The sequence below is a fragment of the Augochlora pura genome, chromosome 7, assembly GCF_028453695.1.
Source record: "Augochlora pura isolate Apur16 chromosome 7, APUR_v2.2.1, whole genome shotgun sequence".
Classification (NCBI taxonomy): Eukaryota; Metazoa; Arthropoda; class Insecta; order Hymenoptera; family Halictidae; genus Augochlora; species Augochlora pura.
Genome location: NC_135778.1, coordinates 4,143,439 through 4,155,590, shown reverse-complemented (window position 1 = coordinate 4,155,590; position 12,152 = coordinate 4,143,439). Strand labels below are relative to the sequence as shown.

The following is a 12,152-nucleotide window of genomic DNA, read 5'->3' as shown; positions in this document are numbered from 1 at the left end:
GCGCGAGGTAGAGGCTCTAAAGTTTATGGCTGCCGCGCAAGCGCGCGCGCGCGCGCGAGCGTACGGAATATTTTCGTGCGACGTTTGCCGAGCAAACCTATTGATAAGATATTTCGAAGGATGTGGTTCGATAAGGGAACCGATGATGCGTCAACGACGTGTTTGCTCACGAAAACGTGAGGAATTCGAGGAGTCGTTTTTAGTGAACCGCACCTTTTCTCGCAACGTTTTTGGTTCGGAATCTGTTGGGCGATCTTCCGCCGGTTTCAGTTTATTCAAGATTATTTTTTCCCTCGTTCGGTTATACTTTTCGAGCACTGCATATGACACGATAAAGGCAATTATTAGACTTTACACATTTAAAACTCTTATTTTACTACTTTTTTACTTTATAAAACCGCGAAGACGTTGTGTGAACTACGGAAAATTATTTTTAACTCGGTTGAACTATTTTAAAGAATATTTTATATTTTAAAGAAAGTGCGTGAACACGAGAGGGTTAGGCTCCCCTAATAAATGCCGTAAACAGATTACTCATTGCGGCGTTCGCATGAATTTTAATTCGCCGTGCCCACCCAGTGGTGGCACCCCCTTCGAGCAGCCCCGATTATCGGCGGCGCGCGAACCACGTGGCCTTTCCCATCCGCCCCTTCGGTCCGGCGATGCAACCCGATACGCGACGCTCCATTTTCGTGCAACGAGAACCGTGAGCGTGTGCGCGCGAGCGCGGATAACGATGTTCCCGGGGGCAGATCGCGGGCGAGATTTATCTCGCGACGGTGTTCGCCTCGCGCCATCGGCTGCTCCTCCTCTTTCGGCGATCGCCTCGGTGAATTCCGAATGCGACGGCGGCAGACACCGGGGCTGCGAAAAAGAAGGAGCGAGCTGCGGGTTTGCGCGGAGAGGAGAGAAGCCAGGAGAGGAGTGGAGTCAGGAGAGGAAAGAAGCCAGGAGAGGAGAGGAGTCAGGAGGGAAGAGAAGCCAATAGAGGAGAGAAGCTAGGAGAGAGGAGAGAAGCCAAGAGAGGAGAGAAGCCAGGAGAGGAAAAAAGCCAAGAGAGAGGAGAGGAGTCAGGAGGGGAGAAGCCAGGAGAGAGGAGAGAAGCCAAGAGAGGAGGGAAGCCAGGAGAGAGGAGAGAAGCCAAGAGAGGAGAGGAGTCAGGAGAGGAGAGAAGCCAAGAGAGGAGAGAAGCCAGGAGAGAGGCGAGGAGTCAGGAGAGGAGAGAAGCCAGGAGAGATGCGAGGTTTCGGAGAGGAGCGTTCGGGAGCCAATCATCGGTGAAAGTTTCGAAGAATCGTTGATCTGTTACGCGCGGGTTCCGTGAACAAAAGCTCGGCGATTATGCGGCGCGTGAGCGGAATATACGCGGCGGACGGCGCGTGGCTTCGATACGTGCCCGGCGTAAGCAGAATCCGTAAATTGTAGACGATGACCGAGCGAGAATGGTTAATTCGAGCGACTGAATGATTATTTCGCGCATTATGGAGGACGCGAAGAATGCTAGGCACACTTGCAATTAAAACAAAAATCAGATTAATCGACTACTAGTTGAAAGATCAGTGATATTTTTAGTTTTATTCTAGCTATCGTCGAAATTATTTTTCTATATTTATTATCTATACAATTTCATTAGCTATACAATTTTATTATCTATACAATTCTATTAGCTGTTCAATTTTATTATCTATACAATTTTATTATCTACACAATTCTATTAGCTATACAATTTTATTATCTATACAATTGTATTAGTTACACAATTTTATTAGCTACACAATTTTATTATCTATACAATTTTTATCTTTACAATTTTACTATACAATATCACGTATATTATCAATATATGTACGTACGTATACTATTCGCATTCTATATATTATTATACATTATTATTGCCATATATTTTCTACTTTTAATCTACATAATATACAATTATTGTGGATTAAATTTTGAATTAATATTTCATATTGAATTTTTTGAAAATAATTGAAATATGAATGATTCGGAGTAAAAATATATTCTTGGGAATAATCTTAATAAATTTAATTTTAAATTTGGTAGTAATATTATTAATCAATTTTTGCATAAAATACACTGTTTACTGAATTGTTTCGTTTAGTGGCCTCAACTTGCCGTACATTTTCACCAATCAGCTTCAGTCCCCAGTTTATGGTCCAAGCACTTTCTAACCTAGCTGCGGCAAACAACGCGCTTCTTATTGTCTTCGGCATTAGAAATCTTGCGGTTAACTTTTCCCCGCGAACGCAAGAACGCGTACACCTTCTCAGGTTACACTTCGACGCGGCAAATCAAATAATTTTTGCTTCGATTCCATCGTGAATAAATCTTCCAACTGGTTGCCAGACGTTAAAAAAATATACGACCGCGATCGACGAAAAATATGATAAAAAGAAGGGAAAGCGGAAATTAGCTGGAGAATGATAGCGATGACAAATGACGAGAGCGACCGGTCGCGCCGGTGAATACAAGATCGGCCGCGGGAAAAACGAAAATGCGTGAAACGTCGCTCGATTATCGGCTCTCTCTCTCCCGGCTGTTTCCTCGAAGCGTACGAGGGGGGCTGAACAACATTTATCATCGCCACGAGTAAAATGAATGATACCAGTCGTAGAAAATCAGTGCACCGTAGAAACGAGTTGTCTGAGAGGGGGTGGGGTGGGGGAACTGGTACAGGTAGGTTGCAATCTCGGGCACGGACTCTCGAAGTCTCTCCCCGGCTTCCCAGCCCGATTATTTCTGCGACGAGAGATGATGGCACGGTCGGAAAGCACCAGATATCGAGCGACTCCGTGCACGGCTCGAACGACAAGAACGAAACAATATTACACGGGGGAGAGGACTACGTGAACGGGCGCGGATAATAACACGGTCGGAGCGTCGTTCGAACGTTTCAAACTACCAGGGTTAGGTAGGCCGCGACGATCCCGTTCCCCGCCGGTAATAGTCGTGTAATGTTTCCGCCACAGTTGAGACATTAGTTTTCACCGTGGACGCGTACCGGAATGCCGCCGATTTTGTGCAAGTTTTCCGCCCCGGGGCGGCGAGAGAGAGAGAGAGAAAGAGATGCGAAGAGACGGAACGAGAGAGAGACACTTGTTGATCACTACCCTCGGCGATCGTAAGCAATTTCCACCGGACCCGACCTGCCTGCTTATGCTCTCTCGGCGATCAGGATACGCCGAGCCAACGGCGGGAACATTTACATATACGGTCTCTCCTGGACAATCGCGTGGGTTAGAACCGCAAGAGTCATGCCGGCGTGACATTTTCGAAAAGCTCGCGTCTTGAAACATGATCTGTACGTTGCGAAGGGTTCAAAGAGACAGGGTAGCAACGAGTCGAGTGATCCGTGAATAATACTTGTTGTTTCTCATAGTGACTATAATGTAACTTACGTCATCTGAAACGGTGTAACGTTCTGGTAATTGAAGTGAATCCTTTTTTAGATATTAGAACGTCTGGTATATCAGACAATGTATGATAAAAGGGTTCAAACTAACGCGACTTTAACCCTTTGTACTCGAATGGTAACTTTAGTGGAGGCACCATTAAAATTGTTACAGCACTTTCCAAAATAATTTTTATATTCTGAATAATTAGATTTCAAAAATTACCGAAGGCACAACTATTGTTCCATGAGTTACAAAATTCAATTTTATATGGATAAAATACATTTTTATTATATAAAATGGAAATGCTGTATGTCAGAAAAGTTATTTTAGAATTACAGTTTAAATGGCTTCGAGTGCAAAGGGTTAATTTTGTATTTCAACCAGTACGCAAAAATCTTTCTATTTGTGTTTTATATATTTCTGTTCATCGAATTTCGAACTTTAAATCATTTGGTCCAATTTCAAATAGGTGATCCTGTTTTCAAATTTATCCACAAATAATCTGTTTAAAGTAAAAACATTGAACTTATCTTTTTACTATGTTGATTTGACATTATTATAAAAATTATTATATAATCTAATATTATTATAAAATCGTTCAAATATTAATTTATACATTTCTACGACGAAATAAATAGTACAAAGATCAAATGAAATATTAAATCATTCGGTCCGATATTAAATCCTCCTTTACCCACAAATCGTCTTTCTCGCCTCACAGTGCATCTGTTTTCCAACGACTCCATATATCGCAGAGGCGTGCGCAATGATTCGCCTGTCCACGGTTGGCTCTCCCATGGAACACGGCAATCGTTAAACGCTAAATTACCGTCGCGAAAATCTGCTATCGCGGCTCGTGTTTCTCTTCCATCGATTCCACGTTTCAGCGCTCGTTCGGCGACCGCCTAGCCAACTGCGGACGAGAGAGGGATCTCGTCTGGGAATTTTCGGTTACCCGACGGCCTCACGCTTTCACAGCCCGTGGTCGATGAAAGCGTCACTCACACGTTGCCTCGGCACCGGTGGACTTTCTCTAGGAACTTCGATGATTCGAAGATTACGGTGTTTACGTCGGGTTAGTGGTTGTCGACGGGGATCGACCGCTTTGAAAGGTGGAAAGCCTTTCAATGGACCGTTCGATGGATCACGCGCCTGTTAAATACGACGCTCGGCGAAGAAGAAGCCGCGTCTTTGACGCCGGGATAACCAAGCTGGAAATGTTTCTAAAGATTTCTTATTTTACAGACGTTTCGCCGTTGAAGAAGCTCCTGTACGGAGAAGCTGAACGTGTCAGCGAATTTCTCTTTTTAGATATGTTAAATTATCAAGGTTTATCCTATTTATATTGCTAATTTAAATTATAAAATGTATATATGCATACGTGGCATATATACATGATAATTATATTGCGAATTTTTTACGGCGAACGTTGAATAACAGTGCAACTAGTTTTCGACAATAAGCTCATTTACTTGCATTTTAAAATCTTGTATATACCATAAAAGAAATCCGCGATCTAGTGGTACGTGACAGAATTATTCAAAATTTAATTTTTAAAAATCCTGCTCGCGTGAATCCATTCGACCTTCTTAATTTGATTAAAATTCACGAGAGGCGAGGAACACCGAGAAAGTAACCGACGTCGCATGACCCAGCAATTTCGTTATAACCGAATGAAATACCTTCGTTTAATCAAATTTTCGAGGGGTTTTGGCGCGGCCGTCAAAGACGTTCGGATTTCCTGGCGGAGGCGTTTGATCTCGGGCAACTCCGTAACCACCTACCAAGGGGGCCCCCCGTGGATCGAAAAAATGAAGTTAATTGCGGTAACAAAACCGGCGAGCGTTGGCTCGTGATCGGAGCGGCCGGGAAGGACAATCGAGAGCCAAATGAGCGTGGAGAGATCGGCCAGAAAATTCCCAAGGGAATGCTCGCTCGCTTGCGCTCGCGCGAGCGCATGGCGCACGCTCGGGAGGCGACTCCGGGGCACCGGGCGGCGCGCGGCGTTGTTTCACGGGGCTTACGACCCCCGAGATCTCATTTACAGTACAAATTAGTCGTAGGCCGGCCGTTGGTCCTTAATGGTCAACCGGCACGCAAAGGGGGTTTAGAGGTTTAATGAAGACCGCGCTTTATCCGTGACGAAGAGCGCGACGCGCGGAGTCGGCTTCTCGCTCGGGTTTCGCGCGAGCGTGTCCCCTCGCGGAGGTGGGGAGAGCGCGCCCCGCTCTCGTGTCCCCGCTGAATGCGAGTTAAACGAAGATTTATGCCGCGGCGCGTAAATATAAACAACAATATGCAATCCCCGGCTCATTGTCCCGGCGAACAAGGCCCGCGAGAGAGCCCGACCAATGCGGACTAATAAGCGCGCGTTCGCGCGTACACGCCCCGACGGAAAGACGCGAGAGAGAGAGAGAGAGAGTCCTATCGCGCGCGCGCGACTACACACTCCCGGACTAATTGACCCGACGCTGCCAGGAACCCTGAGATTGCGGACTTCTTGTCATTTTACAGCTTCTACGAAGCCAGCGAGAAATAAATCGACACGGAGACGCGGCGATTGAGACTCGTGTCTTCTTCAACAGCCGCGTTTTGTTCGATTAAAGATCGCAAGACTCGATTCAATTCCACTTGAAGAAATATGTTAAGAAAATAACGCGATCGCAAGTTTTAGAGTCTAGTGACTTTTTGGATATTTTCTTCTGGCGTTGAAAATATATATTGAGAAGTATATTGTACTTTGGGGTTGGTTTTATTTGTGGTAATTAGTAGCAGTAAATTAGATTAGAAATAAGACATGTTGAATTTGTCGTTTGAATAGATCGAGATAACCCAAAAGCTAAAGTCTCAATAAAATAAAAATAACGTAGATCAGGGAAACTATTTTGGATTTAGAGGTAAAATAGCTGCACATGAAAAGCGTCAATCCTTAGCGAAGTAATTGAAGTTCACATATTGCAAAAACCAAGCTATTATTCTTGCGAAGAGAAATGACATACTAGAGATGAATAGATAAAGTATATATATATATTAATATATTATTACTATATATTTTCACCGTGTCTATTCTTCCACAGTGCGATGCCCGATTTTACGGTTCCATTAATTTTTGTATGCATAATGGCACTAGACGGTCAAGAGTTAATTCCCGAGAAAGAGACGAATCGGACCACAGTTCCCAGCACCGCGGTTCCAAAGAAAATACTTCGCGGCCGTCGAGACGCGACTTCTAATGTCCGAGGGGTCGATTCCGGCCCAGAAGGGCCATCCCGACCCGGGATCCTTGTCCATCAAGGAAGCCGCAACAGGTCGCGCGGCGTGACGAGCTCGCGCTCCCTTGCCGTCGCGCGTCCCTCCCTCGAATTTCTGCGAGCGCGTAATGCGCGCGCGTATTAAATGAACCGGTTTTAATGAATTTGCTCGTCCTCGCGGGTGCTCGCGTAGCCCGGCTCTCTCGGGAAGGAAGACTAATCGACCAGGGCGTAACGAGCCACCGAGCGACGATCCCTCTTCGCCCGAAGAATTTCGTCTCCGCGAGCGAACGCGTTTTTTGCCGGAGCGATTCGGAAATTTGTCTGTCGCTGCCTTAATACGCCGGCTGTCACGCGCGTCGACGCTCATCCATCCAGAGTACTTCTGGCAGGTAAGAGCAGCAGCGGCAGCAGGCAGCAGGAGAGAGGATGCCTCCTCTTTTCGCTTTAATTTGCCGGTTCCCACGTGCGATTTCTCCGGCCGAGTCGTTTCGCAAAAGGCTAAGTACCCGGGCGCCGCGTTACCCGGCCGATTTATACTCCGAAAATCTCGTCGCGTTAAAAAGATTTACGTTGTTGGTCCGCTTCTTACCTATTCTACTTCTCGTTTCACCGGCGCGCGTGATGAGCGTGGCGGTAGTTTTACGATGCTTCGTTGGTAGTTTGGGAAATTGACGCAAGTTCGTTCCTAGTGCCAATATCACGCGACCTCGAAATTTAAATTATTCTGCTATTTTTAGGATAATTGTCTTACAACAAATACCTTATATTAATGAAATAATTAGGATAATTACTCTGTAATAACCTTATATTAAAGAAATAATTAGGACAATTGCCTTACAACAAATACCTTATATTAAAGAAATAAACATGTGAAATTAATCTCCAAGTTTAAATTATTCTGCTATTTTTAGGATAATTGATTCCATATTTTTATTTCTTTAATATAAGGTATAGCCGTGTGATTAATTATAGACTCAACGTAATTCTTACATTTTTAGTGATACATATTATTGTTAACTATGGAAGTTGCATAAAAATGCTATGAATAATAAGTTGTATAAAAATTAATGTACAGCACAATTCACGTACGAGAATCGCGCCGAAATTAAAAAGAGCGCAACATAGTTCCTCTGACAATCAGAGCAAATCTTTCCATCCTCCACGATTATTACTTTACATTTTAATTTTATTTAATTACAGTTCTAATTCATTCGAAAAACCACTTGACAGATCATTATCAAATTACCAATTTCTATCTTAAAAGCGAAACGCAAATCATTAAAACCATCGGAATTTATTAAAAACCCCCAGTCGCATACCAAAAAAATCGCGCCGTCTATCACTTTCAACCCTCCACCCTAATCTCCGCATGATTTCACTATTGCACGAAGCGCTAATAACATCCCGATAACTGGCCCATTCTCTCGCCATGACTTACTACGTTTGAATAAATTTCCCATCTTCTGCCGGCGGAGTTATCACACGGCCAAAAACCTTCGTCGAACGACAATCTAAATACTCGATGATTACAGTGTTCGAGCAGTTTGAGATAGTCGAAGGTTCGAGCATCTGTAATCAAATGTCCGTGGCCGGGCGCTCGAAAGTCGCGCCATGTAAACCATGTTTGTTTTCGAATAATTAGTCTGGCCCAGCTCTCGCAAGCCCCGGCCAGCCGTATTTATACGCCTGCACAATTTTCGTCTCGTAATTGCGAACTATGCCGCGCGCGCTCGACGATCGTACATCATTTTCGCGGAGCCCTGTGATTACCACGTTTAGACGGCGGCATCGGCGACTACGAGAGTCGGCGAACTTTCGTCGGACGTTTTCTCGTTCGATTTTCTAACGATTTCGATCTACGCCGATTTTCGTGCTTGCAAATCGAGAAGAGAACAAATGATCATTTAGATTGCTGTCTACAAATTCATATAAATCGAATATTATTATAACAATATTATATATACATATATACATATAAATCGTATACTATATAATAATATAAATGTTAAACTTTTAATCACAAATGCTCCGTCTCAAAATGCATAATTTCATCGGGTCTATAGAATTTGTTTCACGACGTCTCGTCTGTTAAATATGTAAATTATAAATGCATAATCACGACGTATCTCTATTTGCTTGTAAACTGCAACCATAAGTATATACATATTACGACTCGAATGTCTCCTCGCGGCAGGAAATTCGCGTGACACGCGGATACGCGTGTGCCCGGCGGCGATACTGTTCGTTTCATTGTGCTCGTTCGTCTTGTCCGAGCCATCGAGGTGCAAACACGTGTGAAAAGTAAAAGATTTTAGGAAAGTGTATTTTTCCTCTACGCAGCTCGATTCTTTTAACTCCTTGCCGTACTTTAACGAGTCAAACTCGTGATGGAGATTTACAATAATAAGCAGTTAAGTTTTCATTTAAATTTAAGTAGAAATCAAATTTTATTCTCTCATCATTAATTTTTAAACATTCGAGTAGATGTAAGAACACGATAAGTACAAAATTGCTTTTTCTTCGAAGAAATTAGTGCGATCGAAAAAATTCTAGCCACAGCAATTGTAAAGAAAATGGTACGACAAGAGGTTAATCAAAGCACCAACACTAGAATATTCAATTAATGCGGTAATTTCAATTTTTTGAAATGACAAACGGCGATTTTCTTTACAGTCGCAGAATTTATCGAACGTTCAAAATATTTGTTCACATGCTCGAACTATTAGGCAAACTTTATATTATTTATTTCAATCGCGCACAACCTCATTTGAACGTTGTATTTCGGCATAATTTGTTTTTCGTGCGAAAGGTATATGTTTTTCTCTTTCTAACTCACATTTCAGTTTGAAAAAATTCGTAATAGCTTTTTCGTATAGGCGATTCAAATTCATCAAAGCTAGCTGATATCCTCGCGGAGGATTTCTCAGAACCAGAAATCAGATCACGTTGCGCCACGCGCGGTTCACGGTCGTCGATCGCAGAACGTCGACGGCGTCAAAGCGTGAAACCCCGCGGATTTCTAGCCGCCGAGTTACAATTCGTCGAGCGATTGATATTCGCGCAACGTCGAACGGTGGCGATTCCCCCCCGGAATAGAAAAATTGTATATGATGCACTCACAATGTCCTCCATGCTGTGATTTCCGGCGTGCATAAATCCGTGATTCGTACAGCTTCCCACGGGCGTCGTGCGAAGCGTAGCAACATGCACACGCGCGTTACTATCGCGGCCAGGATCGCGCTCTGCTCCTCGACAATCGGCTTTTCCCCCTTTCGTTCACCGGGCAATCACGCGTTCCTCTCGGTTCACCTGGCGTGCGGCCGACCCGCTGTCATCCGCGGGAGCATCGCTGAACGGCGCGGAACTGTGGTCACTATACCTCTCGTATTCCTGGTATCACCGCGCGGACGTACAACCATCCAGCTTCATAACAAAACACTGCAGCTGTGTCGTGCAATCTTTAATCCTGAGCGATAATAAGAGCGCACCTTCACCACACTGGCGAACACTTTTCCGGTTCGGTTTTCCCTGGTTACCAAACGGACGGACGAGGGGGTGGGGGAAGGACAGTCACGCACCACAAATCCCGGAAGGAAACGCGCACACGCGAGGTCGCGATCTCACCGCGGGATCGCCGCGAGGATCGTCGTCACCGGTGCGCGGTGACAACGACAGTCAGGGTGGTCCTCGGTCCGCGACATCCTCGTACCGGTCGTCGAAGTCTCCGCGGCTAACTCTTTCACTCTCTGTATCTCTTTTTATCTCACTCTCCCGTACCTCACTCTCTGTATCTCTTTTTATCTCACTCTCCGTATCACAATTTCTCTCTCTCTCTGGTCGCGCACACGGGTATCCTTCGACACGTCGAGAAGGAACCGAGAGGGATCGGAGAAGAACAGTGCGTCGCGGTCTAGGTGGCGGCCGCCGATGGGTTACCGAGCAGAACCGATTGATCCTGAACGCGGCCCCCGCTGGAACCCCCTTTGGGACACAATGTCACACTCGACGCGGTCCGTCCCCGGATTGGCTCGATCGGAGCTGCTCCGTTTTTATCGCGGGCACCGCGCGCGGCCGGTGGCGGTGAGGTACCCCCCGGACCACACACACGGGTCCTGGACTTTCGAAAGCGGACGAGGAAGACTCGACGGCAGAGGAGTTCGTAGAACGACCGGCGTAAGCGGACGAGCGCGCGATCCGTGTACAAAAGGGACGCGCCGAGAGCCAACCGTCCGCCGGCTCGGGCTGAATCTCACTGACTTGGATCGCGGCGGTGGCCGCGGACGTGTTGCGGCCAGATGGAGAGGGAGAGAACCGGTGGGACGGCGTGCGAGGGTCTGACGGAGAAAGAGTCTCCCGCGCCGATGGTGGAGGGGAGGGGAGAGGGGGACCACGGGCCCTTCCACCATCGGAGCCCCCTTCCAAAGGCCTACCGGGTGCCTAGGGCCTCTCGACCATTATCTCTGTTAGGCACCGCCGCGGATCTTCCGTCCCCTTGACCAACACAGGCGAAAGGGGTTACCGAGGGGATTTATTATATTTACGAGGCGTTATCGGGGCAATCCAACAATATTGATTCCGCGCGCCGACCTCGCATACGGCCATCTTCGAGAACGCCCAGAACTTCCTCGGCCAACCCTCGTTCTTTGCTCTCTTCTCACACCCCCTTTTCGGGGATCTGGCTCGAGGACCGTGCTCCGCTACCGGCGCCCTTATCCCTCGCGCGCGGAACGATTAGTTTTGTGATCCTGCCGTCTGGTACGCTAGTGGTACGCGCGAGTCCCGTAGTTCGATGCAGGCTGTCGAAAACTCTATTTTTAGGAGCCGATCTGTATGGGTGGATATTCTTCTTTTCTCACGGTGCACGTCAAGTACATAGACATTACATCTGTTTGAATCGATTACTCGTTATTTGAAATCGTTACTGCTATTGTCGCTACTTTTTTTTAAAGTCTTTTATTTTATTTCAATGAGTCGTTTATTTTAAACGTCGCCTAAACTCGTTTGTCACTTTTTGTCGTTGACTACAGTGTACATTAATCACTTGATAATCGTTATTATATTAATAGGAATTGTAAATTTAATAAATTCTTAACTCTTAGAAAGGCGGTGTGATATATTATTGTTACATATTTTTTTACTTCTTTTTTGAAATACAACCCTTTAAATATGCTGTAAGTGTCTCTAATTTTTGTCTCATTTTTTATGTCGACTATGTAGAATGATAGCAACGAAATGGCCACTTTTTCGGCCATATTGAATCCGAATCGAGTCGCGAAGCGTGATACAAGGTCGCATGAATTATGCGTGCTTCCACTGGGAGTGGATTTATCTTTATCTCGGATAAGACGCGAGCGACGGTTTCTACAACTTTCTGGACACATAATTGAGACTAAGTGGTATACTAAATTATAGAGCGACGTTTACGCTCCCAATGGCTGCGTTGCATAATGAACGTAAATTAAAAGCGTCCGGGGTGCGCGCCTTC

The 12,152-nt window shown here is 45.4% G+C and overlaps 1 protein-coding gene across 1 annotated transcript in view; it reads right to left on the bottom strand.

Moving 5' to 3' along the window:
- Nucleotides 1–10,896, bottom strand: part of LOC144473417 (uncharacterized) — a 139,638-nt gene extending 128,742 nt beyond the window's left edge. The window contains exon 1 of the mRNA XM_078187267.1: nt 9,788–10,896. Coding sequence (XP_078043393.1) covers nt 9,788–9,820 — 33 coding nt within the window. The 5' untranslated portion in view covers nt 9,821–10,896. The remainder of the gene's footprint in view (nt 1–9,787) is intronic.
- Nucleotides 10,897–12,152: the final 1,256 nt, after the last annotated feature.